At 43.4% G+C, this 27,989-nt stretch overlaps 1 protein-coding gene across 7 annotated transcripts in view; it reads left to right on the top strand.

Moving 5' to 3' along the window:
• ripor3 (RIPOR family member 3) overlaps window positions 1–27,989 on the top strand; it is a 31,682-nt gene that overhangs the window by 758 nt on the left and 2,935 nt on the right. The window contains exons 1-19 of one of the 7 annotated variants that reach the window (XM_023795407.2): window positions 415–874; window positions 13,498–13,571; window positions 16,003–16,116; window positions 16,664–16,738; window positions 17,199–17,277; window positions 17,790–17,813; window positions 18,245–18,298; window positions 18,513–18,662; window positions 19,875–19,938; window positions 20,147–20,190; window positions 20,394–20,519; window positions 21,663–21,808; window positions 22,757–22,886; window positions 23,237–23,806; window positions 24,620–24,759; window positions 25,417–25,576; window positions 26,200–26,332; window positions 26,965–27,126; window positions 27,460–27,618. In XM_023795407.2, coding sequence (XP_023651175.2) covers window positions 16,022–16,116; window positions 16,664–16,738; window positions 17,199–17,277; window positions 17,790–17,813; window positions 18,245–18,298; window positions 18,513–18,662; window positions 19,875–19,938; window positions 20,147–20,190; window positions 20,394–20,519; window positions 21,663–21,808; window positions 22,757–22,886; window positions 23,237–23,806; window positions 24,620–24,759; window positions 25,417–25,576; window positions 26,200–26,332; window positions 26,965–27,126; window positions 27,460–27,618 — 2,311 coding nt within the window. In that variant the 5' untranslated portion in view covers window positions 415–874; window positions 13,498–13,571; window positions 16,003–16,021. Of the gene's footprint in view, window positions 1–414; window positions 875–13,497; window positions 13,572–16,002; window positions 16,117–16,585; window positions 16,739–17,198; window positions 17,278–17,789; window positions 17,814–18,244; window positions 18,299–18,512; window positions 18,663–19,874; window positions 19,939–20,146; window positions 20,191–20,393; window positions 20,520–21,662; window positions 21,809–22,756; window positions 22,887–23,236; window positions 23,807–24,619; window positions 24,760–25,416; window positions 25,577–26,199; window positions 26,333–26,964; window positions 27,127–27,459; window positions 27,619–27,989 lie in introns of those variants that run through there. The other 6 variants (XM_023795405.2, XM_023795406.2, XM_023795408.2 and 3 more) reach the window with 6 other exon arrangements.

Here is a 27,989-nt window from a genome sequence, read left to right as displayed (position 1 = left end):
GATGATGGTTTTGGTGAGTGTCTGCTCGTTATGCATGCACCGATATGGACTGGCATCCCAATCAGGCTCATATCCTGTGCTTCCTAAGGTAGGATCTGGACTGATAAGTGGTTATGGAAGACCAGTTAATGGATTATGCAAATTGCCACTCAAAAATGAAGTGAGTATATTTTGCATATTGGTATTGCAAAATCAAGGGCTCTGGTTCATAAATGGAGTAAATTACCTGTTTTTGTGCCCTTCAAATAATTATTTAAACAATGTTTCCATGTGCTTCATTCAGCTAGGGAGGAAAGGGGCAGCCAGCCAGGCAACAAAACAAGAAATTTATGTATTCCAAAGAAAAATATTTTTAAAGCATGTTACGTAAAGCATGTTACGTAAAGCAAATTTCTGGATGATTCCTGCCATGCCTAAGCACGTACAGAAATTCGAGGAAACAAAAAAACGAAATTGCGCGAAGTTTGCAGAACTGCAGGAGAAAACTTTGAACCGTTTGTAGGGAAAATACAAAGTGAACAAGTTTTTTGAATTTTGAGTTTTGAATTTTAAATAGTGAGACCTGCAAGCGAGCGAGAGAGTGAAAGGGAGAGAGAGAAAAGCAGCGTGAGGAGGAAATAAATATGTGAACCGTCCTACCCCTTTTTCTCCCCTCAAAAAAGCTAGTTCTTGGAATCGTGTGTCATTTCTACCTCCCAGAGCCTCTCAGCCGAGACAACCGGCTATCAGAAGCAAGCAGACGGCTGCCCCTCCTTGTGTCACTCACAGGCAGACAGCAGCAGCCCTGCCGTGCGCCGGACATGAATGCATTGACAGCTGTCGCTGCAGCCGGACGCCCCGACGGGACGCCCAGATAGGAGAGTCTTCTTGCGCGGTAAGTCCGTCGGCTGCTTCCAATTAACAACTCGGCGCCCTATAGCCACGTTAAATGTTACAGGTGTGGAAAGCGGGGCGCTGCGGGGGGGAAACATGCGTAGATATATCGGCGGCTGATTAGTTCGCCAGTACCGCTCTGGGTAGCGATGGAGAGAGGGGGCTTTCGGGGACCGTTCCTTCCTGGAGGATGTTTACACTGTCAGAGTTTGTCATACTTTCTCATGCCCTCGCTGTACTGCTGCTTGCCAAAGAATAAAAAAAAAATAAGAAAGGAAAAATCCATTGATGGGCTCAAAACTGTAAATTGAGTATATCCAGTGCAATATCTAGTGTACTCAAAGGTTTACATGATCAGTCTGCTTTGCTATAGCATGTCTCTGGAAGGCAGCCTAAGACCGTACCGCGGGCTGCTGGTACTTAAGACGTTTCTTCCGCACGACAGCTGCACTCAGATGCTCCATGGGAAGGCAGAGTGAAACAAAAGATTATGCGGGCCACACTAAACACTAATGATGGGATTTAATGCAACTTTCTGTCATGGAAAGACAGTAGGGGGGGGGGGGGGGGGTACAGTAAGGGCTGATAGCAGCCTGAATCTACACGGTGATGTTTCATAAATCCCCACCAGCCACCCCCATCGATCTCCTGCTGATGCCTGTCTGTGAGAAACTGAAACCAAATTCCTGATTAAACTGCTTGCTTGAGAAATGTGAAACTGGAAAAGTGGGAGAAAAAAAGAAAAGCCAAAATGTTACAGGGGGGTTATGGGAACTGCGACGGATACATCTGGGAATGGATTCAGCCTTATCAGAAACACTAACAGACTTTCTACAGCCATCATTTTTATATTTGTCTGTCTACCCATCCATTTGCCACCTGCATATCCAGTACATGGCTGCTGGGGGGGGGGGGGGGGGACACCGGTCCAGCACAGGACACGGACACACTCATCCAAACACAAAGAGAAAACACCTGTTCACCTAACTGAATGTCATGCACTGCTGAGTGAATCCAGACCACTTACAACAGGGCTACTCGATTGGTGGACTCCAGTCCTTGTCTGAAGCACAGTTTAATCCAGACCATGCCATCGATCTGCCCTTCCACGCTCGATGAACCACTCCTCGATCGGCAGAAGCTATCTAGGGGGACCACTCCCACGGAAAATTTTCAACAGAGGCAGTGGATCTTGGCTTTGTGTTGCTGATGGAATTTGTTCCTCTGGAAAAAATAATTAAGTACCTGTTACCTAGAGAGAACCTGCGTATCAAGTGCAAACAAGAGTCGGATTCAAACCCCCAAACAGAAGGGTGTGTGAAAGCAGGCCGGGCCACTGCACCACCATGCCACCCTCGCCCTAAAAATATGATGCAGAAATTATATTGTACCTAGATCAGGTGATGCTGTAAGGAGCTGTCATCCAAGAGGTGGGAATGTAAGTCAGGTAAAGTGAAATGAAACATACATATGGAACTTACATCCTTCTTAAACTCACATGAAACATTAATACATAAGTTGTGATGATGTTCCTCTCTGACTCTGACAGATGTTTTAATGCTGATGAGAAAAAGTTATGCTGACATAAATTAGTCATTCGAAATCGAGAGTCGTCTCTGTGCTGCAGCTGGATTATGTGCTATTTGGCTAAAAACACCGCTGTGGGGAACAGAGGGAGTTCAGTGCATTTTGTGAATGCAACAGTGTGCCATGAAACTAGAGCAGCCATAAAACTACAGGAGCCTATGGGAGTCATAAAGCACAAACCAATTAATGCTACTTCTGCAGATTGTGGCATGTATAGTTAATTATGTAGTATGTTAAAAAAAAAAAAGACATTAATATTTACTGCCCCAGAGGTGTACGTTCACAGAATCTAAGTCTGTTCATCGCCATACCTTTCAGAGTTATCAAAACATTCTGTTTCTCCAGTTTCTCAAACATTGCATTCAGAACATCTGAAATATCCGTACATTTCACAAAATTTTTTGCTTCTGCCGAAACTTTTTGAGCTTTAATTAGGTGATGAAATTACACGTGGTATTTCTAGGGAATTTTTGATAAGGGATTATCAAGCACAAATGGGGGGTAATGGAAAATTCAACCTCAGTCTGTCTCAGCCTATTAGTTATTGCATCTGATATGCAAACTCCATGCAGAACAAGGACTGGAGGAACACAGTTTTTCAAATACATGATAAAATAGAGTGAAATTGCTGTGTCGGTGGACACAGTATTAAGCACACGCATTTTTCTGCATGCAGTAAATGCTAAAAAAACTCAGAATATTACATTTCCTGGGAGGCTAAAATAAGACCTGCTTGTACTGGACAGCTGGAGCATAGAATCACATCACAGGATCAATTCACTTATCTATACACTGCAGTGGACTGACATGGCGCCCAGGGAGTTCCCCTGCCCTGTGAGTTCTGGGATACGCTGCAGACTCACTGCAGCCCTATACTGTACTGGATAAGTAGCTGGGCCAATGGGAGATGGATTGTTTGCAGAAGTCAGGGGCGTATGCCTGGTAGTGTGGTATGTAAAATGTGGGGCTCCAGCCCTTGACAGGACACACCCTTTCGCTCTCACCCACACAGACAGTAAGTATATAGTGTTGTGCTTGTGCTTGAGCCTTGGTTTTTTTAAAATAGATGAGTTTTTTAATTATTGCGTATAGTTCTTTTCTTTATATCAGTTTCAGCTGTCAGGTTCAGCAGCTGGAGATAACTGAATCTTATAGATCCTTTCTCTTCATGGATCAGTCAAAACCAATGAATTACTGCAAGTACACTGAGTTCAAAGAGAGAAGAATACTCTCAGATGATGGAGGCGACATACTTGGGTTCTTTTAATACTCTGTTTAATCCTGTCTGGTTTTTAGTGTGTTGTCAGCTTTTAAGTTTGTTTTCAGGTGACAGTCAGATTTCTTGTGAATATACCACAGTGCATGGTTCTGTGAGTTATTAGTCATGACGGCATAACTCATAACTAAAATCGAGAAGGTCTTCTGTTGTAACATGTCTTAAAACTCACAGATGTCAGCTAGCATGGCTATACTCTGCGTCCTGACATTTTGAAGGTCATCGGAGAAGAATTTAATCGCATTATGGTTTTATGTCAGACGGACATAAATGTGAGTGAACATTCTCAGATGTCTTCAGGTGTTTGGGTAGGCATGATTAACAGAGTGCTCAGTGGCTATAAGCAGTTTGGTAGGGGGAAGGTTATAGGACCTTTGGTCCTTGTGAAGCACACACGTACTGCTTATAGATGGCCTATGCGGCCACCTCCGGCGCCGGACTTCCTTATTCCCCTTCACATGTATAATGAAACGACAGTGCTCATGTCTGCAACATTTCACACTTCAGCTGGGTCCCTTGTGTTGTTCTGAATAAGTACATTTCACTTTGGCCTGATGTTGAGGGATGATTGAGCGATGCAGTGAGTTACCACACTGGATTTTTACCCGTGCTGAAATAAAACTATTAAAGTACAACTGACAAGTCTGGTATTTCATATTTAATATTTTGTGACATATATACTTACAGCCACGCCAAAAGTGAGATTCTTAAGCTCGAAAGATTTGGTTTATTTGCCTAAATATTACGCAGAGCGCAATTAAAAACATTATTGTAAGCTGTTAAACTGGTTAATTTCTGCTATAACTAGTACTTCATGATAATCACCCACCCATCCATTGTAGGGCCGACTTATTTATCCAGAGTCTTATGGTTGTCACACATCTGTGGTACTGCTGGTTTTGTGGGGAGTTCCACTTCTCACCCTTTGTAATGCAGAGAATATTCCTGAAATTCAGAATCAGATGCATGCTGGCAGTTCAAGGTTTTTGGTCTTTGCCCGTATGACTTTTAACAGCTAAAGGCATATGCCCCCCTCCCCCCCCCCAAACTTCTGTTTTTGTCCTTGTGAGCACAACTGTTCCCACTGGAGTGCCCAGAGGAAAGCTACACAGGGAGAATCTCCGCGGCTGGGGAAGGATGCAGACGCTCAGCCCCGGAGCTCTGAGGCGTCTGTGGTACCATGATGTCTCAATATGTGTGTTTAGGAGATTTTAGTGCTTTTCAGTGCTTTCGAGAAACAAAAACTAATAAGACATTAGCCATGATACGGCGATCCATAGTGATAGTGGAATATGGGGAAGTATGAAGTTCCTTAGGGCCAGCTGTATATATCGAAAAACAATAAATATTAAAATACTTCCAGATTTATCTTGCCAATCAGGATAGAAGGTTTTCTCCTGTAGACGATACAGGGTTGCATTGTGGTTATGCCGAGCTTTTGGCCGCAGCTGAGAAGGTACAGCATGAATCTTCGCCTCTGAAAGTCGCCGAGTTGTGAGTTCCGAAAGACCCTGTTGCGGTCGGTAGGGGAAGCCCCACTTCGACCTCAACAGCTTTGCAGCCAAAAGCTTTATCGCTTGAAGAACCACCTGCACGTCCGTCATGAGTGACCCCACCCCCGAGCAATGGTTCTGTTTCATACTTGAGATTTGTTGCGATGGAAAACAAGTAGGGAGAAATGAAGGAAGGGTGGGAGGTCGGCTTTCTGGTACAGTGGAGATTTGCACATCAAAGTGAATTAAACGTTCCACAAGCTTGCGGAGAGATGGCGACGAGCCAGCGTCGGATGTCCCCTGCCCCGGATCTGGACCTCATGGGCATTTGCTTCAGAGCTATGAACCCCTATGAACAAGGAGATACAAAATAAATACAGCTCTCATGACTATTCATGCGGACCTGAAGCAGACTTAAAGTCTAAGACGCTTAAAGCTGATAGACAGACCACATTCAATGAGAAGCATGCCTGTTAGCATCTAGAGTATTATTTTCCAGCTAATATTCCATGAACTCGTTTAACCTGAGTTCTGGTAAGGCTTTCCAGTACACGCTGTTTAGGAAGTAGGAATGCAAATGGGATTGTGCTTTGAGCAATTGTAGACATCCTAGATGGGCCACTTCATAACAACTATGGCATTTGGTGAGCATGTTGTTGTTCATGAGATTTAGCTATGAATTGAGTTGTGTGTAAGAGAAATTCACATGCAGAACTTGTAGATGCAATTCAGTTAATGTGCTGAATAAATATAAATAATACCGATTATTTTGAATGTTTGATGAGACATTTGTATTGCTGACTCATACTAAGAAATCGCTGACTCATACTAATAACTGTCCATCCTGACAAACCTCGAGAGAAGTTTAATTTGTACAGCTATCATTTTTAAGGTTTGCAAAGGGGGCAATGCTTAGAGAAAGATGGCATCCAGACTGGGACAGATTACTCATCTGCAACCCATCTCCATCCTCAGGGTTTACCTGTATGATTTGTACCAAAGTATGAATTTGCTGCTGGTCCCTCAGGGTTTTCCACCAAATATATTGATGGTTATGTGGATGAATGTCAGGTCATGTATATCACTGTATTGTAGAGGTGTAACAGTACATGAAATTCATGATTTGGTAAAAATCACAATTTTGGGTTCATGGTTCGGTGCAGTTTCATTACATATCTGACTAACAAAACCTAAGAGACTCTTATTTGCACATCTATAAAAAAAAAAATTTAAATCAAAAACATAAGAATCACAACAAACTAATCTGGTCTAAATCCTGTGTTTTTTACTACCGAGTATGGTGCATATCTGCAGCTATAAACACCACTATAGTCATAATTATTTTTTAGCCTGGTCTGAATTTCCTGGCACAAGCACCTTAGATACCACGAGAAAACTAATCTCTGCCTTGTCACGGCCATAAACACACTTGGATGATGTCATCTGAAATGAGTTAGCACATTGGATGTGCTTCCAGCAACATACAGTATCTGAGTTCGGTATAACAGGGCCAACAGACAGTCTTAATCTTCTCACCTACTCTCTCTCCAGTGGTGCAATAATTCATTGGGAAAAGCAAATTGTTCCCAAACCATTGATTATGACTGATGATAATTAGCATTAGCCATAACCAGCTTACAGCCACAATTAGCATAGCTGTTTTCCATGTTAAACATCGACTTGTGAATACTGCGCATACTTAACCGAAAATGGTGCACAACATATATGTTTGCCATTACAGCCCTACTATATTGTCACGTTTACCAGAAAATCTACTGCGTTTCTCATCTTTACGACTTCTCCATGAATCCTGGAGAAGAGGTTGCTCATGGAGTCCATCCATTTCCACCTTGACATAAAAATTCAGATCTGGATGGGATATCCAAATTTGGATTGGTGCACAGCCACTGATATTTTCAACATGCACATGTAAGAGGTATAACTGACAGGCATAGCTTGTCTTGTCCCTATTAAAATGGAAAGAGCAGATGAGTAATGAAGTTCTTCTGGGCAGTGGAATGAGGGTATGGAGAGTGGAACATGATTCCCTTGAATTATAACCATAAGAACATTCCTTGCATTGACTACATAAGTGTTCATGTATGGCCACCTGGATCTCCAACATCTGCTATCCATACATTTAAACCATCCAGAAGGGACAGTATATGTTCTTTGTGCAGCCACCAAGGCTGTTCACTGAGCCCAGGTAGCAGAACATGTTTTCACAATTCGGTTCACTGGCTCCAACACTTTACACAGCGTGTAACTTCTATCCATCTATAAGGTGTAACAACGCATTATGTGATAAGGCAATATTATGTAATAACTCACATAATACAGTGTTATTACATAATGTGTTGTCATACCACATGTGGTGATGCTTTATGTAATTACACCGGATTTTGTATTAACTTGACAAAATGTAACAAGTTGTCATTAGATAAATTTAGGTAAAATTAGGTTAATTTTCAGGGATGTGTTTCCTGAAAGGTTCATGTTGCTAAGTAGTTTGCTATCTCGTACTTAAAATCATTAATTTATTAATGAGTCTCTCTCAAAACCCTTTGTAACTGAAATAGTTTGTAACCTTATTCATAAATTAACGATCTGACCCATTCGTTATTTGTTATGTCATTCTGTATTTGAACTTTTGCCTGCTATTCTGTCACAGAGATACAGAAGTGACAAACAGATGACAAGAACATGACAAATCTTTACCAATCCGCACATCTTTAGCACCTCAATTCCCATCACTGCTATGTCATCCTCTATAAAGCAGTACAGAGTAGTCAGAAGCCCGATCAACGTCTAGCCCAAAACATTTTAGAACATTCTAGAAACTACCATAGATGACTGAGGTTCCAGGGGCCATGTGTATGAGGTCTGGATGAGCACCAGGTTTTTGTATCCCTAAGAATACATACAAATGGGACAGAAAATTAAATTACAGTGCGAAGCTACAAAGGACCGGTTTCGGGACACGGTTGGGTTGCGGCACGCTTTAATCTGGCAAGGACACAGTGAGAGTTGGTTAGGTTGACGATATGTTGGGCAGGAATTATGGAGCTGAGTGGTAGCCCTCTTTTCCCTCCTAATACTGTGGAGAAGAGAAATAATGAGTCTTACAAGCAGACGACTCACCCACATCCAAGGAAAACACCATATTTCCTGAATGTTCTTCAATGTGAATGTTTGATTATGGGGAACGTAATGCTTCTTTTTATTGCTGGGCAAAATATTTGGGACAGTGCTCTCCAGTGCCTCATTGTTCTTGCTGTTTAGCTTGTGTTTTTGTCATCAGGATGACAGTATTTGAGATGTTGAAGTAGAGTAAGTTCTGCCAGCTGATAGCCATTTATGCCTGGGTGCTTTCACTGAATTTTCACACTTGCTAAATGCACCAGGGCATCTGATGTGCCAGAAAAAAAGCCCCGATGACATTCTGTGTTTCTCCAAGGTGACGTCATTGATTGTTTTGTCACGGGGCAAATGAAGCTTAGCATCAACAGCAGACGACCCAAAGCTGCGTGTCTTTTGGCATTACAGAAAAACATGATTGTAGGCTGTTGGCGTTATTAAATCGGCAACAAAAAACAAAATACTGATTCTAGTGGATGCTTAGGCTCCCGTTTGATTCCATCTTTCCTCATCTGCATGGTCATGGTTTTGCTTAGGTGGCAGTGTGTGGCTCTGCAGGCTAAGACCCTGTGCCTGTGATCAGAAGGTCTCTGGTTTAGGCATCAGCAGAATAGTCATATGTCTGTGGGCCCTTGAGCGAGGCCCTTAATGCCCAGATCCATGGGCACCGTAGGTAACTAGCCTTCCTGTGATCCCCAAGCTTGGCGTCATCTGCGTATCTCCTACCTGATGAGTTACTGTCTGCCTGAGATCAGGTGTGGTTCATCAGAGACCAGGTAGGATGGAAAACCTGCTCGATCCCGGCACTCCAGGATCAGGTTCACCAACCCCTGGGTTAGACATACGAAGGGGAGTGATAGCATTATTTCACATGACCTGGCCACCTAACCTAAACCCAGTAGACATGGTTTTGGACACCGTAGTGTCCTGATTCAAGGTGACCATCTTGCCATTACAGGTGTCCTGCAAGTTTTATGTCTGTGTGCTTACTAGTGCACCATCGCAGAGGTAAAGTAAACAGGAACTAGACAGTCACAGCATACTGGACATGACCTTATTTTTCTAACCTCCATGTTTGGATGATCTTCTTAATTTGCAATTGTAGGATTAGTGTATTACGGGATTCAGTATTCCATACTGCCCAGGAAAGAGTTTCGCTATAAACTTTCTTCTACTGATTCTTGGTCACTAATCTCCCTCTTTAATGCGACTAAGAAACACGACACTCTCTGTCACAGCACACGTAGGGATCTCCAGGCCATTACTGTACATTCACAAACAGCAGGATTCCCAAATAATAAAAGTAATAAAAGAAAACTTTCTTCTGTTCTTTTCGAAATCTGAGTCTGTCGACGTTCATGCACCCTACCAACCGCACTCACAATAATAATAAGAATAAAACAGCCAGAAACTAGAAAAGCCCATCTAAAAACTGCCATTATATGTGTGGTTGGAGGTCTCTGAAAATATCTTTTATCCAGGCACTGTGCCACAGGTCTTGGGGTTACGTCATTAGTAAGATTTAATAGCGCGTTCTCTGTATGGTACAGTCTTTATGAGTGGGCCTCCCTGTGTGGACGGTGCGTGGCTCAGCTCCAGTCGTTTGTATCTGCTGTTCCAGCGAGGCTAGGCAGCGGGCCGCGGGCAGGGGTTAGGGCAGTCTCACCGATTCTGCCTGACCGCTTTTGTGATTTACTTGCCTTCTGTCTAGTCCCCTCCCCGCCCCCCACCAGCAGAACCAACGCCTCCAGTCCACCATGTGTGCCCCGTGTGGAAAGCATACATCACGCAAAGGCCTTCAGAGGACCTCTCCCTTTCGCAGACCACTCGATTTCCTGTTGAGGGGGCTCGCACAGAATCGTTTTTCTCCGGATTGCATGTTCCTCCTCCGTCTCCGTCTCCTCGATGCTCAAAACAATAAAATATCGGCGGACAGAACAGATGGAAGGGAATTTCCAGTGCTTTGTTTCACAGCTGGCAATGTTCTCCCTCGACTGCAAGAGTGAAAGAATAGAAAGTGGGGGAATAAGGGGACAGCCTGTTGAAAAGGACAGCGCTCGCTCTCCGAATTCCTGCTTCCCCCCTCAGAGCAGCCCCACGTTCCTCCAACCCCCTCTCCCCTCCCCGCCTCCCTCCCGGGTCCTTTCAGCATCGGTGAAAATGTTCTCCGTTGGCCACCCCGGGACTGCGGGAACACGTGCCTCGCTCTCTGCAAGATTAACATTCGCTTTGCCCCCACTGGCCGCCTGCTAATGTCTTTTAAAGACCCCCAGAACAGAGCCACTGTTCCGCACACGAGCCCAGATTCGACTGGCAACTTTGTGTTTGTTTAAGAAGGAAAATCGTGGTCAGTGCAGCACACAATCGGCTTAAGAAGGCTGAGTCGCTCGCATTGCTCTTTTTGTAACGTGACTCCAGATTTTCAAAGAATTTTTTTTAGTTAATTTAATGTGATTTAGGTTTTACCGGTCTGTTGATTTTTCTGCAGGTATTTTCCAGCATATTTTCCATAAATACACAGGGGAACTAGCCTTACTCTCCAGTTAATGCCAAACTATGGAAAATTGTGAGTGTATTTACAGGGTTTTTAGCCTGACGTCACACATGGCGGAAAGCCCAGGGATTCTGAGTACTCTGCTAGGGTAGACAATGTCGGGGTTAAGCGTTACTGATGACTCATCCCCCCACCAGCTCCACATAATGGTTTCCCTGAAAGATACCACAAACATGGGGTGGAAAGCTGTGTTCACATGCATAGTGTGAAACATCCTGAATCTGAGAAATAAAATACCAAAATTTCGCAACAATTAATTACAGTTAATATGTTATTTAATGCAAATTTGGCTCTTCGAATCGGGACAGCCTCTGCAGCGTTACTTAATATGAACTGAATGATTTTGCTCTTGCTTAAAAGTACAGCTTTCTGGATTGCAGCATATTCAGCACTGAGAAACTCCCCTTAACTTTGTGTATAAGCAGATAGGTTCTCCTCTAAGCCTTCTTTCAGGTCTAAGTTAGGTGAATCACCGACTTGAGTCTGTGGTTCTTAAGCCATGAGTTTGGGTGTGGTGTATGTGCACTTTCACTTGAATCTGAGTTACATAAATCACTGGTTTGAGTTTGAGTGATGTAAACCACTGGTTTGAGTCTGAGTTGTGCAAACCACTGGTCTGAGTCTCAGTTAAATAAACCAGTGGTTTTAGTCTGAGTTATGTAGACCACTGGTTTGAGTCTGAGTTTTGCTAACCACTGTATTGAGTCTGAGTTTGTAAATGGCTGGTTGCAGTCTGAACTAAGTCATTTTGAGATTTCAGTGTGAACTATGTCAGCTAGTTTTAACCCAAGATATAACTGTGACTGGGGCAGCATGGTGGTGCGGTGGTTTGCACTGTTGCCTCACACCTCTGGGACCTGGGTTTGAGTCTCCACCTGGGTCACATGTGTGTGGAGTTTGCATGTTATCCCCATGTCGTCATGGGGTTTCCCCCCACAGTCCAAAAACATGCTGAGGCTGAGTGGAGTTCCAAATTACCCTTAGGTGTGCATGTGTGAGTGAATGGTGTGCAAGTGTGCCCTGTGATGGGCTGGCCCCCCGTCCAGGGTTGTTCCCTGCCTCGTGCCCGTTGCTTCCAGGATAGGCTCCGGACCCCCCGCGACCCAGTAGGATGAGCGGGTTGGACAATGGATGGATGGATGGGTAACTGTGACTGGAAATTTGGCATCGGAATATAAATGCTATTCATACAGCTTTTTTTGGGTGGGGGGTGGGGGTGCTGGTTGCCCACAGCGAGAGATGTGCTGGTTGCCCACAGCGAGAGATGTGCTGGTTGCCCACAGCGAGAGATGTGTTGGTTGCCCACAGCGAGAGATGTGTTGGTTGCCCACAGCGAGAGATGTGCTGTTCCCCCAGCCAGTGCAGGCCGATTCCATCCCATGGGAGTGTTTGGCAGACAGCACACTCCGGGATCGTACACCCTGCCATCCACACATCCCGGCCAGCCTTTGGGGCTGCAGTGGAAAGAAGGCTGATCCAGAAGGGTAAATCCCTAAGCTGGGGAGATGACAAGGAATGACGAACAAAACGGAATATTCATCCATCTCTTCTTTTCATCGAAAAGCTCTGGAGAATCCTTTTACTTCGAAGAGTAGTAGTAGGAACCTCTTATTCTGACAGCCTGTTCTAAATCAAATATACTCATAATAACATTAAAAACGTTAGGAATGAACATCAAAATCGGGGGGGAACAACTAGCTGCTAGCAAGCTAAAATGAAAATTTTATTTGCCTATTTGGAATCTTTTCACATGCAGGTATTGTTCTCATTATAACTGACCTATTCATTGAGCTGCTTCATCTGCAGCCTCTGACAACAGCTATTGGACTGTGGTAGCATTTGATGATTTAAGCTTAAATATCCCAGGCTTTATTCAATCCTCCAAAGTAGCTTTAAATAGCATTATCTTATGTCATGTGTTACTAAGCTGCCACAGTATTTCTTTGGGTAGGACCCATCCAATCCCAGTATTTAACATTAAACAAAATTAGTTTAAGTCATTTATCATTTTCTTTTGGTTTCACACATTCATAGTACTTTCTCTCTCTCTCTCTCTCTCTCTCTCTCTCTCTCTCTCTGTGTATGTATGTGAGCACAATGTCCCCACAATGTGATGAATACCCACCACTCAATTTAACAAAAATCTGTGACTGCATTGAAAAAATTAAAAATGCAAAAACTCTTGTATTTTGCTTGCTTACTTATGCTTATGGTTAGGACTGGGTAGGGGTTAAGGTTGTCATGGTTAGCATTAGCATTTTTCCCATAGAAATGAATGAGCGGTCCCCATAAAGATGTGTTTGTGCATGTATCTTATGATTCAGTGCTTGAAGTTCTGTCAGAACCTTTTATGTCAATAAGTTTATCTGTAATGCGAAGACATGCACACCTGATATCCGTTTGACTCCAGATGTTTGTACGTCCCGACAAACGTTTTTGACAGTGCATCATTTGATAAAAATAGCAGTGGTACGGCCTTAGTGATTCATCTCCTTACGGTGTAGAGTCATACTCGGTCACCGTACAGCGATTTTACGACCTGGAAATAATGCCAGCGCTGATATTTCATTTGGCAGCGACTCTCCTAGTCTAGAGGATACCATGAACAGACCCGTCGACCCAAAGTTAATGCAAGATCAAGATTTAAAAGGTTTGTAGAAACCTGCTTCACTATTATTTACGTACCCTCTCTCGCACCGCATAAGAAACACACTATCTGCTTCTCCTTGCAAACACAGAGGCATTAACTTTGTTATCACACAGAAAAAAGTTGTGTAAACATGTGCAGTGTATGTTTTTGACCCTCAAGCATCATGTTTATTAAAACAACGTGCACGACTGCTTTGTAATGTGAACAATGCGGAACATGTGTGCCACGGTTTCTTTTGTCATCTTATTCCAATTAAATCAGCTCTGTTTATTTATTTTAGGGACTGACTACCCTGTGACTGTTATTTACACATGTCAGATGCTCTGCCTTCCACAATAAACACGTTTTTTCAGTTTTTTGCAGTTTTTTCCTCCTCTTGGGTGCTTGTGAAGATCCAATAAAGCGAACAGCCGTCTGCTTTTTTCTTACCCTGGGATTAACCCATATCCATTGTTTTCTTTTTATTTCATTTTACCATTATTCTGTGAGAAAATATGCACTTTTGGTCTTACTGGAACAAGAGGATCGAAGAGAAAGATGACATGTGATACAAGAACAGCGTTAAACACAAGCACCGGCTCCTATCCCTAGAAGCACAGGGCACAAGGCCCGACACACCCAGGATGGGATGTCAGTTCATCACACAGCACACATGCAATCACCCACTATGGGGAATTCAGAGTCAGCACTTTACCTAATTCTGTGTCTCTGGTATGCGGAATGAAACCCGTATGAACATGCAAACTCCATGCAACCCAGCTGACAGGCAATGTTCCCAGAACTTTAGCCAACGTAAAGGTTTACCCAGATGATGTTCTTACTGTAACGTTAGTGGAACATTATTATCGGCAATTTACAGTTTCTGTCAATGTTAGCACGATAACATTATTACCTTAACATCCTTTCAATGTAAATATTATAATTAAGTTACTGTTTGATAAAAACACTGTATGTGTATGTTGCAGATCCACCATTGAGCCATGAGCCCATGGCCTTAGACATGCCAAGCCACAGTGTCTCCTGCTGCTTTGTCATATCTAGTCATATCTAATTTAGTTGGTCTTAGTTGTAGTAGCGGTTATAGTAGTGGGATAACCTTCTGGGAGCATCAGGCAAACTGGACACTTTGACCATTTCCATACCTTAATCGTAACATTCAGTAAACATGCTTAGAAGTAAAAACTGTTAGCTGGGAAGGAGGAGGAATTAAACTTCGAGTCCCGGAGGTGTGAGATTATGGTTCAAATTACTAAGCCGAAAGACTTGAAATGTTCTCAATTTATTTATTTTTATTTAATAAATTATTTAATTAATGATTTAAATTGCAGGTTTACAGGAAATGTGTGTCTGTGACTGTGTGTGTATGTATATATATATATATATGGGATAGGCTCCAGGCCCCTTGTGACCTCGTGCTGGATAAGCAGTTGGCATACGGATGGATAGATGTTTATGGGGAACATAGTAAAAAGCAAAGCAATTTATTCATGCATGTGTTTAAATCAAGTAGCAGTATTTCATTATGTCTTCAGCACCTCCTGTCTATGTGTGGGCGTTTCCTTCTGTGTTGACGCTAATGCAGTGAAACACCTGCACTAATAGCCATTTATGGGTGTCCTTGTTTACCTGTAGGTACAAACATTCAAAGCTGTATTTATCTTTGGAACATGTGTTGATACTTCCTACTCGCATTTTTAAAGAACAGGATGCTGGATTTTTTCCCAAGCTGATGCGGCATTAACACCATAGCATTGGTGACGGTGACAGGAAGGAGACTGGAAGGAAGCATGGATGTTTTGAGGTGTAACAGGGTAGCATACTTTTGTAAAGTGATTATTATTATTATTGATTATTAGTAAGAACAGAGGATTACAAGGGGTGACTCCAGAAAGTGTGATATGTGCATAGAAAGGTCTCTGAATTATACTTCCGCATGGGGAAGCAGGATTTCAGTTACTACCCAGGGCTTCTGGGTTTGCTATCAGGACACACGCATTTCTCCCTCCCTGCCTCCCCTCCCCTCCCCCGACGCCCTTACAGGGGAACCTCCCTGCCTCTCATTTAAATGATACTATATTCACCATATGTACAATTACATAGCAATCTGTCAGTTTCTGCATATCCCTCCTTACTCTTCTTTCAAATATATAGAGGAGAGAGCAAAGCTTTGGGTTAGAGAATTTGCCAGTGGGTTACAGGCCTTGCTCAAAGGGCAACAGTGATGCAACCCTCTTGCCGATCAAAATGGTAGCCCTTCGATCACAGGCACAGAGACCTAACTCGCTGAGCCACACCGCCCATTTACAGGCGTTTTGGTGTGAAATCCATGGGGTGAATTTGCTTATTGGGGTACATGGGCGTCTGGACTGAGTGAGGAACAAGAGGGGGTCGAGATGCAGAGTCGTGGCTGATGCCTGCCTGCCTTTTGCAGATTCCACGGAGAGCAGGTGATGTCGGTCAAGCTGCGCTTTGAGTATCCGGCTGAGGGTGGGGTCCAACGGAGCCGCTCATTCACGGGCTTCAGCACCCTGAACAGCCGACGCCGGTACACGCTCCTCCTGACCTGGTCCCTGTCCACCTCTTCCATCTCCCTCCTGTCTTATGCCTTGTATTTCCACCAGTTTCCCCCTTATGTTTCATCCTGTAATCCTCTAAATCAGTGGTTCCCAATCCGGTCCTTAAGGATCCCCAGACAGTCTACATTTTTGCTAAAATGTGTAAAAATGTGGACAGTCTGGCAGGGAGCTCGGAGGGAACAAAAACATGGACCGACTGTGAATCCCCGAGGATGATCCATACTCATCTATCCTTCCTCCATGTATCTTCTTGAGTCAGTGTGTTGATATCTCGTACCTGTCCAGTACTTACCTGTCCCATTTTTGAACCACTTTGGTCTCATCTGTCCATTAACGTCAACATTGTGACACCATCCTCACTGTCAACTGCTTCACGTACAGTGAATGTTACTGATCTGTTACAGTTACTGATTTCATTTGTTAAACCTGCTTTTGCAGTGTCTCCTCGGTGCAGAGCTCCTTAAGGTCCAAAGGGTTATCAGGGAAATCTCCCAGAATGCCTTACTCCTCTGGCAGGTTGAGCAGCAGCATATGGGGCCCCCAGTCCAGTCAAGTTGATAGGGTCTTCCAGGCACTGAGGAAGGGGCTTAAGTAAGTATTTTAGAGCTATAACTAACCCTAATTGCTAAATCCTAACCCCAAGCCTTAAACCTAATCTCATAATTTAGAAAGCATTTTTAAACAGCTGAAAAATGCATTTTTCTTGGCCAGAAATTTTTCCATAAAAAAACTGTAAATTAAGTTGCTGAAATGCAGCCCTATTGGTTAAAAATTGAAAACAGCTTGTTACTCAACAAACACCAAATGTTAGTAACACAAGACGCTCTGTGATTTCAGCTGAAGATCATACTGATATATATAAATATTTAGAGTTATGAAACCATTGTGAGTATGTGAGTAGTATTAGTGATATACAGTATCAGTCTCATTTCTACTGCAAAATAGTTACTGGGAAATCATGTGGATCTGACAGATAGCACACAGCTGGACACATGGCACAAGGTGAAGATGTTGTTGTTAGCTGTTCTCAGCCCCGTTCCTATGTTGACAGGGAATATCTTCAGGCCCATCAGGCAGAGATGGACTTCCTTACTTCACAGCAGAGGGACAGCAAGAGAAATTCCAGACTGGTAAGATATTCCCAGCGATCCTCACACAAACCGTAAAAAGCCTATAGTGTGAATGGAGCCTGAGGTCAGCAAAAGAACTTGTGTCATTTAAACATCAGGCAGGTAAAACATTGTAATACATTGTAATACATTATGATACATTGTAATACATTGTAATACATTGTGCCTTGGGGGGTCTGTTATGATTAAGCGCCCTGACAGTCACTCGCCTGCTATGTGGATGATTGTGGAGAACAAAAGTAAAGCCAACAGATTTGTTATTACAAATTTGAGTTGACAGCTATTTAAATTAGTTATAAGGATTTAGACATTCTGTGGCTTTCTTGTTTTATAAAAGCAGACCTCTTTATTTTTGACCAGTTTGACAGCAGGTACCAAAGGAGAGTGATTTTAGGTCCTTGCTTGTCTCTGAAAAAAATTCTTTCAGATAATTCTTAAGCTCTGTCAGTGCCTGCAGAGACATATTCACGTACTTTTCCGTTGGGCTAAACTGCACTCCTTTTAAATTGCAGGCTTTTCTCTATGACCTGGAAAAGGTAAGTTCTCTTCTGTTGTCTGCTGTTCCTTGCTTGGATCTTTCCTCTTCTCATCCCTCAGTCCCCTTAAACACACACTCACATCAGTCTTCAGTCTCCTGGTTGAGCAGCAGAAAGATGAGATTGAATCTTTCAGATCAATGCTTATGACCAAACCCCTGCCCACATTAACTACATGATTTAAATTTAGAGATATAAAGTAAAAAAAATATATAGATAACTTCTCAAATTAAATTTATTCTTGCCAAACACTTTAAGCTTAAGGCAAAAACTAAAAACTTCCTTCTTCCCTCATTCATCCAGCATCTGTGCTTTCTTCATGCATGATTCTCCTTTTGTCTTCGTGCTTTTGGTTTTTTTTTTTTTTTTTTTCCTTTTGGAGCGACCAGTCAGCTGTCACCTAATGGGCCTCCCCTGTTTCCTGAGCACAGGAGATTCGCATTCTGGAGCGGTACATACGCAGGCTGGAGTTCCACATCAGTAAGGTACAGACAGTCCAGTACTCCTGATAATAAGCATGACAACTCAGGATGAGCTGTAAACAATAAATCCAGGGATCTGTCTATAAAAATTAAAAGCATATGCAGCATCCCTCATCCGCTTGGCCACCTGCCATTTCCATATTTTGAGCCCTGCAAAAACAAAAGTCGAAGATCCATGATATATTATCAGTCTTAGTAAAATGGCCGTCTGCTTTAGGTGGAGGAGCTGTATGAAACATACTCTATCCAGTGGCGTCTCTGTCAGGGGGCTATGAATATGAAGAAAGCCTTCTCCCTTTCCCCAACAACCCGTGCTTCTCGGGGTAGCCTGCTGGAGCTCAACCGAAGCCACCGGCTCAGCCTGGAGGTACAGCCTTTCTTTGGGAGGGGGTACAAGGCACCAAGAGTGGAGAATTACAGTCGACCCCGCAGACTTGCGAACGTGACATTCATGGTTTTTCCGCAAGCTGGCCGTGAACAATTAAATGGGAATAGTTATGGAGCCTTTTCCGATAAATCGCAGAATCTTGCAGATGATATGTAAGCAAAAATATATAAACAATACTGAATTTGTGTCAGGATCTGTCTCTACTTGACCCATCATTTTCCTGTTTGGCCAGCAGATGTCACTGGTCATCCCGTGTGTTCCTAATGTTTCCTAGCCTATTGTCTCTATCTCTCACACCTGTTTCCCATTTGGGGCTCATTAAATGTGATCCCTAGTGTTTGGCTTATTATCAGTGATTCACACCTGTCCCTGGTCTAGTCCATGTTATCTGGGTATATACATGCCTGCTCTTGCCTTGCTCCTTCTTGGTCATTGTTGATGTACAGTGTAGTGTGTGCTTGTTTACTCCCTATGTTGACCTTTCAGTTAATCCCATGGTGTTTCTCTTCCTGAGTCCAAGCCCTCGTTAATCTTTGATTACTGTCTGCCCACGATTGTCACCGCTCAAGGTCCCTTTCGTTTCTTATTTGTATAGTGATTTAAATGAAGTCCCCCTGCATTGTGGGACATCACTGTATCCCTGGGTCAAATCGTGACAATTTGGATCACATATAATCATAAAATACATAAATATTACTGTTATTTAATATTTGTTTGTGTACATAAATACCATTTTTAATATAAAAAGTTATTTTCGGTAAAAAAAAAAAAAACAAAGAACTGTGGGAGCTACGGATCTTTGCCTGGGAACGTCGGGCATCTCAGTCTCAGCCACCAGCCCCCCTCACTTAGCTGTCTCTGTGACCATGGAATATCAGTGTTTCTCACAGTAACCTTTAAACCTTTCAGTGCTGTTCCTTTTGCATATTTAATAATGGGTCGAAGTATTATTAGCTAATTTTCACATCTGCAGGAATCTTCTACCCCTAACCCTTGCAGGTGTGAAAGGATGACCATATAACTGTAATTGCCCTGAATTAACATGTGTCTGATAATTCAACTGACACAGTAATTAGGAGTAGCTGGAATGATTTTTGTTGCTTTTACGTAGTCCATTAGATACATATTTAGCTACTCAGACCAGTAAAAAGAATGATTCTTTGTTAAAACCTTTCAACACCCGGTTTTCAGGACATGTACATCATGGTGGGAGAACTGGAGATTCTCCTTGGTGAACTGCGCATCAAGATGAAAGGTATTTGGTCCCTCAACGTGGTGTGTGAACTTCAATGTTCTTGAAATGCTTTCAGAAATAGTTCTCTGAGATATACCAGTGTTATGATAGAATGACTATTATAAGAGTTATTCCAAAACTACAGAAAATGACTTTGAAGTGTGACATGATGCGAGAGGAATGAACTGTATTAAAATTAGCTGCTGCGGTTCCTGTTTCTGATCAACAGGATTGATCGGCTTCGCTCGTCTTTGTCCTGGAGATCAGTACGAGGTGGGATTTCAGCTGGTTTCCTTTGCATCCAGCTTTACTGTATTGTAATCAGATAATCGAAATATCATGTAGCCTCTGCTGAGATTTCAACCAAAAGAATCAAGTTAGTCCCAAAGAACATCTCGATGCGACACATAAGCGTCTGCATATGCATAATGTTACAGTTTCTGCCTTCTTCAGAGGTCTCTTCCTTACTCATACAGGTAATTATCCGCCTGGGAAGGCAGAGATGGAGGATAAGAGGGAAGATCCAGGCAGATGACCAGCAATCGTGGGATGAGGAGGAGATGGTCTTCCTGCCTCACATATATGAAAACTTTGAGATAAAGGTGAGAGACTAGGCCTATGAAATATTTGAGGTTGTACCCCCTGGTGATGGATAGCTAGCGCATGAACATACTTGCTGCAGCTCAAATACAGCTTGTAACTGTCTAGCAGTTACCTGATACCTTTGTGTTTACCTATATTTTGGATGTATGACATAGAATCATTGATTCTTATTGTTGATAAGGAGAACCCTTTTGGAGTTTCCTACAGAAATACTCTATGGAAACATAGGGTAATGTAAAAAAAACAATATGAAGGCGTTGGTCCCTTCATCTGCCGCTAGCTGCAAGCTGGGGGGGGGGGGTATTTCTCAGTAGATCACCCAGCAGTCCAGCTCTGCTGGTGGGGATGGTTATGTTCTCCCGGTGTTCCTCTTGGTTCCCCTGCCCGATTTTACATTGTGTTGGCATGTAGAAGCATGTCAGTGATGAACTTGCATCCCCACTGCAGATTTTGAACCAGCCTCAAAAGAAATTTTAACCTAAGTCACGTTTTTGTGCTTTACATCTCATTATGCTTTTCTTCTTAAATGGGGTATAATAGTCAATTTTCCCATAGGGATGAAAAAAGTATCTCTATTCTATTCTATTCTATTCTATTCTATTCTAATGTTAAATGTGTTAGTAAATGAGACACATCAGTATTTGCAAATTTATTATTCTTTTGTAATTAAAGCAAGCTGCTTGACATTTATTTGGCAGATTTATATCAGCTGCGGGGTTATAATTCCAAACGCTTTTTCTGCAATGGTCCTGGGATAAAGTCAGGAGTCCGAGATTCCGATGTACAGACAGAGCGTCCAGGTTACGATGGTCCATATTATGATATATTAACTTTACGATGGGTATGATTATTCAAGAAAATCAACACTTTATTATAAAATAGGCTTTATTTTGCCCAACTGTAGGCTAATCTAAGTGTTCTAAGCATGTTTAAGGTAGACTAGGCTAAGATGTTTGTTAGGTTAGGTGTACTGTATTCAAATGCATGTTCGCCTTACGATATTATTGCCTTATGAGGTTTATCGGAACGTAACGGCATCGTAACACGGAAAGTTTCTGTACAGGGAATTAAATGATGCAGAAGTAAAATCTGTGTGACACATGCCTGAGTTTTCTCTTCTGCTGTGACCTTCGGACCTGCAGGTGACGGAGGTGAAGGGCTTGGTCTCAGTGCCTGTGGGCGTGGTTACCTGCGAGAGTGCGGACTTCTTCACGGCGCAGCCACAGATGATGGTGGTAGATATCACGGAGCTGGGCACCATCAAGCTTCAGCTGGAGGTGCTGTGGAAGTGAGTACCCTGTTATGGGCTACCAAACCTGCCTTTCAGTGCTAATTATCACCGTGACTGTTCATAAAACCATGCTAAAGCCAGAGTTATTAAGAACAGAGTCGTTCTTTGGAAAGAGGAATTTGCACTCACCAGCTGATCGCTTGACTATGATTATTCAGATTTCATGTGGAGTAATGGTGCGTTCCATTATTCCTCTCCAAGTCGGAACTCGAATGAAAACGTCATGAAACGTCACGAAAAACGTCACTTCCCGTTGGAAACACGCCTCTTTTATGACGTTGTTAGTGTCTTTGGTTTGTTTGTAGTTTGTTTGCCTCACGAAAAAAGAATATCGCTATGAAATATTTTATAAAGCTTTTAATGTGGTTTGCCTAGTTCGTGTTTCTTGCTTCTCACTCCAAATCTGCTAAAATATAAAGCAACAACACACAGCAGCATGTTCATGGAGGCAGCCATGTTTGTTCCGAGATGTGGTAGCTCAAACGGGAGATTGTCGGACGTTCGGAATTTCCGAGTTCCGAGAGAAAAACGAACGCACCATAAGGCTGGCAGAAAATATGGCGGCTTTGGTTGAGGGGAATCTCTGAGTGTTTTTCATTCAGGTCACAGTCCTGTGCACTACTCTAGATTTTACAAACCAAACGAATGAGCTTTCAAACTTTGGGCAGCAGGCCACGCAGATTAATATCAAAGCAGGATTTTTTTTTTCCCCAGTTTTTATTGGACTAGTGATGACATCACTTTTCAAATGACAAGAATGCAGAATCACACTACGTGGGGAATTCCAATATTTGCATGAAACTGATTCAAGTCAAGTTCATGGGATTGTTTTTATTCTTGGGGAAGAACAGGTCGGGGAGGGTGGGGGGGGGGGGGTGACGGTTGTGAAAGACTGCAAATCTCGATCTCAGCGATTAGTCTGGTGTAACTTCTCCCTTCCACCAGCCCATTTGACAGTAGGGAGGCGAGACCAGTCACCCCATCCCCCAGCAAGCCCTCCATCCATAGCCGAAAGGGCTCCATCTACAGCTGGACCCCTCCCAGCACTCCTAGTTTCACGGAGAAGTACTTCATTGTAAGTTTCCCACTGAAACCAGTGCAAACTCAATGCTGAAATACATCTGTGCAATGGCAAAACAGCGCTAAGCTAAACCCTTCCAGGTGTCAAACTAATTCAGCTGTTGGGCTTTCAGGTATGAACGTATATCTTTTTTGCTCAGACTTGTCATGCTATGTACTGTCCTGCAACTTCACCTATAAATCTCCCCTAAGAATGTTCCTACCCCTGCTGCTGATTTCCTGCGGTGTAGCGTGATAATTTGGAATGTGTCTCACCAGATGGTGATCCTCATATAGAAACAGATTTGTGAATGTCGAGGTAGGGGCAATGTAAAAAGAATGTTTTTTTTTCCCCTTTTTTTGTAGACTATGGTCAAGCAGTTCCAGGACTCTGAGAACGCCTTTTCTGTGAGCTCCCAGGAATCCAGAGGGATTTCCCTACTGAGCTATCTGTCAGATACCTCCCAGGTCTTTATGCCCTCCATTTTTGGGGGAAGTGAGATGCAAATTAACAGCGTGAGGTCATCCGATGCCCGGGACCATATGGGAATGAAGCTGTCAGCAGGGGGCAGCACTGATTGGCTGCCTGACTCTGATCATTGCCCAGCTACTCCCAGGAGGCTGACGCCTTCTCTCCCTCGGTATGGCACCCCTGACATCCTCAAGCAGAATGAAGGCTCTGCCCCCGTCAGACACACAGAGCACATGGAGGCCGTCAGCAAGGACGTCAGCGTCATGGAGCCGCTCTCCTTCAAGAACCCAGAGGGCCCACCCCTGACCATCCCAGTGGTCACCAGTGCTCAAAGCAGAGCCTTGGCTCTGGCCATCAGCAGTCATCTGGGCCAACTGGAGGCAGAGCTTCAGCAGAAACACATCTGCGAGCCCGAAACGGAGAAGCTGGAGAAGCAGGTCCAGCGTTTCAAGATCATCTTAAAAGTGGGTCCCAGATGGACATCCTGAATTACAAATCTGCATGTTTACTCTCAAAGGCAGAAATTTGCCTATGCCAGGGGTGGCCAGTCTTATCCAGAAATGGCCGGTGTGTAAGCAGGTTTTCGCTGCAATTCCCTAATTAGATTACTAAGTAGAGGACTGATTGGCTGAAGAGTCCTCACACCTGGGTTTGAACAGCTAACCTAAAAGTTATCACAAAAACCCACATACACACCGGCCCTTTGTGGATAAGATCGGTCACCTCTGGCCTGTGTAGTCTTACTGATGGTCATTCTTAAGATGCACCATTACTCTTTGAAGTTTACACTCAGTGGTCACTCTGTGAGTATGTCTAATACTTGTTTTCTTGTGCCTCTACAATTGGTTCTAATGTAGATTAATTTTGTGTTCGGAGAAGCCTTTCTGCGGACCAGGGTAGTACTGAGCTGTTATTTTTGCACTTGTGACCTTCCTGTTAGCTTTAACGAGTTTGGCCATTTTCCTTTGACCTCATTCATTGATGAGGTGTTTTTGGCCACAGAAATGCCACATTTACTCTTCATCACACTGTTCTCTGTAAATTATAGACCGGAGGGTGGCTTTTTCTGAGATGCTGGAGCCACCACTGGTCACCCAACTTTTAAAATCATTAAGACCGTGATTTAGTCAACAAGGGAAGCTCTGGACCCTGACTGTGTGTTACATGCATTACAGTCACTTGTTTCACTGTTTGGAGGAGCAGGCTCTCTGCGTTAGCGAATGTTGAGTGCACATTTGAGTAAATCATATAAAGGGATAGTTTTTCTCTCCATCCAGAACGATAACTACATGCCCAAGCCGTCCCCTACAGAGACCCTGTCCGTGGAAGAGGTTCTTGGAAGTTTTGACTTTCTCTCCATGGACTTCAACGCAGACGAAGTCTCCTCCCTGGGCAGCGTGCGGCTGAGGAATCCGGAGTGAGTGCTCCATCACCTCCTTCAGCGTTCAGATCAATAGACTCACAAGGAGAAACTGACACAGTCTTCAGATGGATAAGCTCATCCCCACAGATCCATACAGATCACCCTTAAAACGCACTTCACAAAGGCATCCAGTTTGCATTAAAGTCTGTGCCCCCCACACTTTTTAAAAGCAGATGACAATTAAGCACATCAACGTGCTCGAGTTACAGTACCTTTGCTTTGGCTTAAAGTGTTAGCTGAGCAACCAAATGTAAATGAAAATGAAACGTTTGGCTGTTCTGTCACGATACCATTCAAATGCGAGTGCAAGGTGACGGCTGAGCCTCCTCACTGCATTTGGAAGGCATGGAGTAACATACTGTATGTACATACACTGTAGAAAATGTAGGATTTCCTGTAGCCAGTCGTGAAAATACGGGTGGGTCCTGTGTCTCCAGCAGTGAGTATTTCCTGGGGGGGGGGGACACCACAGCGTGCTGCTTGGGCCCTTGCTGAATGTAGCATGTTTCACACAGATTGAGAAAGCATGGTTTTATTACTGAGAAAACAAAGGACTTATTTAAGGGGGCCCCAACACGCATGTGGTGGGCTGGGGGGCAGATTCATCCCAGTGGCCCACTCTGGTCATCAGCATCTTCCCGTGTTCCACAGAATCAGCTCATTTAAGGGGAACAATCTGACAATCCTGGGCCTGACGCCACAAGACGTACAGTCTCAGAAGAAAGCAGAAAGCATACCTCTGACCACGGGGCACTGTGGCCTGGATCAGACATTGGAAATTCATCTCGGCATGTGTAACATGCTTCTGCAGGTGAGCAAGCGCTCTGTCATCATGTCTTAGTCAGGTCTTCAAGCAGAAAAGTCTTTGTTCTGAATTAAGTTAGAATAGTTGTTAACACTACTTGACCGGGCACAAATACTATTACTTATGTATTAGTTAACCACAAACTAAGTCTTAGTTACATACTGATCTCATGTTTGTTCATCATTAATGAATCATGATGCATCTTTTATCTTAAGCAGCGAGGATATTTGTTTGTGATTTGTTCATGATTTGTACTTCAGTAAGTATTTGTGTCCCATCGAGGAAAGTCTAACCGAATAGTCTAATTGCTTGTTTCTTCTTTGTTTTATATGTGCATAAATAAAGTGATAATAAGGGGAATAAACAATAGCTTTGGTGCTAATGGGTTCTTTGCTGGTGTGATGAACCGCTTATCCCAGTCAGGCAGGGTAGTGGGGGGCTTCTTTTAATAATAGTATGCTAAAGGTGGAAGGATTTGTTTTATGGCAAAGTTTTCAAGTGTTTACACTAGGAAATAATATTTTAATAAAGTCAGTTGTGAAAAACAATATAAATCGATAATAATCTGGCAACTGAATAGTCCTACCGAGTATTTGTTTTTGTTTTTAATTTTTTTGCACTTATCGCAGCACATCAAGCGCACAGATTCACCTATTGTCCAGAAGGAACTGCTTGATGAACTATCACAGCAACTTAAGGTACTAGAAAAAGTTGGCAAGTTGTCCCTGGAGAAGAATTTAGACTTGACCTCAATAAAAGACAGTAAGTCATCCTTCGATATCCTGCCAATGCATCCTTATAATATTACATTTGTACATTTCAAATCCAAGAATTTTTGTATATGCTATTAAATTAAGCACATATTGGAATGTCGTGGTTTTTACGAGTTTTGTAGGAAGTGTTTAAGACCAGGGCTGGACAGTAATGTATGTGAGTTTTTGCCACAACTCCCTAATTAGATTACTAATTAGAGGACTGATTGGCTGAAGAGTCCTCACACCTGGGTGTGTACAGCTGACCTAAAGGTTACCCCAAAAACCTGCATACACACCGGCCACCCCGTTTAAGACAGTAGGCGCCCTCTAGTGGCAGAATGAAGGATGATTTTTCCCCCCCCCCTTCATTTCAGTAGACGTGTTCTGTATCCGTATTTGTTAGAAGGTTAATGTTTTTCCTGTTTGAGTCATACATCACGGACATGATATAGCCATTCTGAGTGCTACACTTCTGATAGGCCTTACACGCCTTTTTATTTACTGTAACTTTGCAGGGCATTAATGTGTTTTTTTATGAACCCACTTTATTACAATTAAGGCCCCTTTTCCTTCATGTTTAACACTTGCTGGGCCGCCCCCCACCCTCCCCTGGTCTCCTACCCCCATGGTGTGTCGTAGTCGTCCCAAAGGCGCAGAGGCAGAAGAGCCTGCTGGCTTTCTGGGAGGAGTGCACTCTCGGCGGGTCGCCGTTCTGCTGCTCAGCCAAGGCGGCCCTGCAGACGCTACGCAAACGCTACATCCACAAAGTCAAAGCCAAGCAACCGGGCCAGACTGACGCAGGTGAGACAGGGGGCAGCGCACCTGAGGGACGCCTCATCAACGAGCCATAAATGAAACTGCTTGCTTCAGGTTGAATTTCCCTTCATTTCTTAATTAAATTTCCAGCCTTGCTATGCCCTAGCAAGGTGACACGTATGTCCAGCTTCAAATAATAACTTGCCCATCTTGCGATCATCAATGCTTCCTTTTACTACTTGATATAATGAAACCGCCCCTAATTCTTTCAACCATTCTGATTTTAACTGCATCATGAGTGGATGAATTTTAGACGCTTTTCTATTCTTCTTTTTCCTTTTCTTATTCCTGTCCTCCCCCTTCCTTTCCCGTGTCCAGTTTTCCTGCAGCTGCTTCAGCAGATGCAGTCCATCTGCAGGATGGTCCCAGTGCCTCCGCACAGCTCAGATCATGTGACCATCTTCCAGTTCTTCAACCACCTGACCAGATGGGGCCTGACGGATTTCGGAGAGCACGTCTCCCGCCTCTCCAAAGAGAGTACGCCACGTGATCCCGCCCGCGTGCTGTAATTATGTGAGACTGGTCCAGGTTTATGGGAGTTTCAGGGAGCAAAATCCCTGTGCGTCTACATCCCGTAACAACAGACATGGAAAATGTCTCTGATGCCGCTACTGTATCTCATAGACGTTTTCACATGATAAATGATCTTATTAGAAATACTTCATTTTTAATGTTTTCAGATGCATGTATTGTACCTGTTTATGCGAGAAGATTTAAGATCAGGGAGAACACGTCTCGTGTGGCTCACTATTTCTCCCGTAGTACATCGTCCATCACGCAGCACAGAGATCGGAACATCTGCTGCTGCCTTAATTGAAGCGCGGCAGGGTGTGAGACCGAGGAGAGTT

This window comes from Paramormyrops kingsleyae, chromosome 8 (genome assembly GCF_048594095.1).
Source record: "Paramormyrops kingsleyae isolate MSU_618 chromosome 8, PKINGS_0.4, whole genome shotgun sequence".
NCBI lineage: Eukaryota > Metazoa > Chordata > Actinopteri > Osteoglossiformes > Mormyridae > Paramormyrops > Paramormyrops kingsleyae.
Note: the sequence above shows the minus strand (reverse complement) of the source record. Positions and strands in the feature narration are given on the sequence as shown.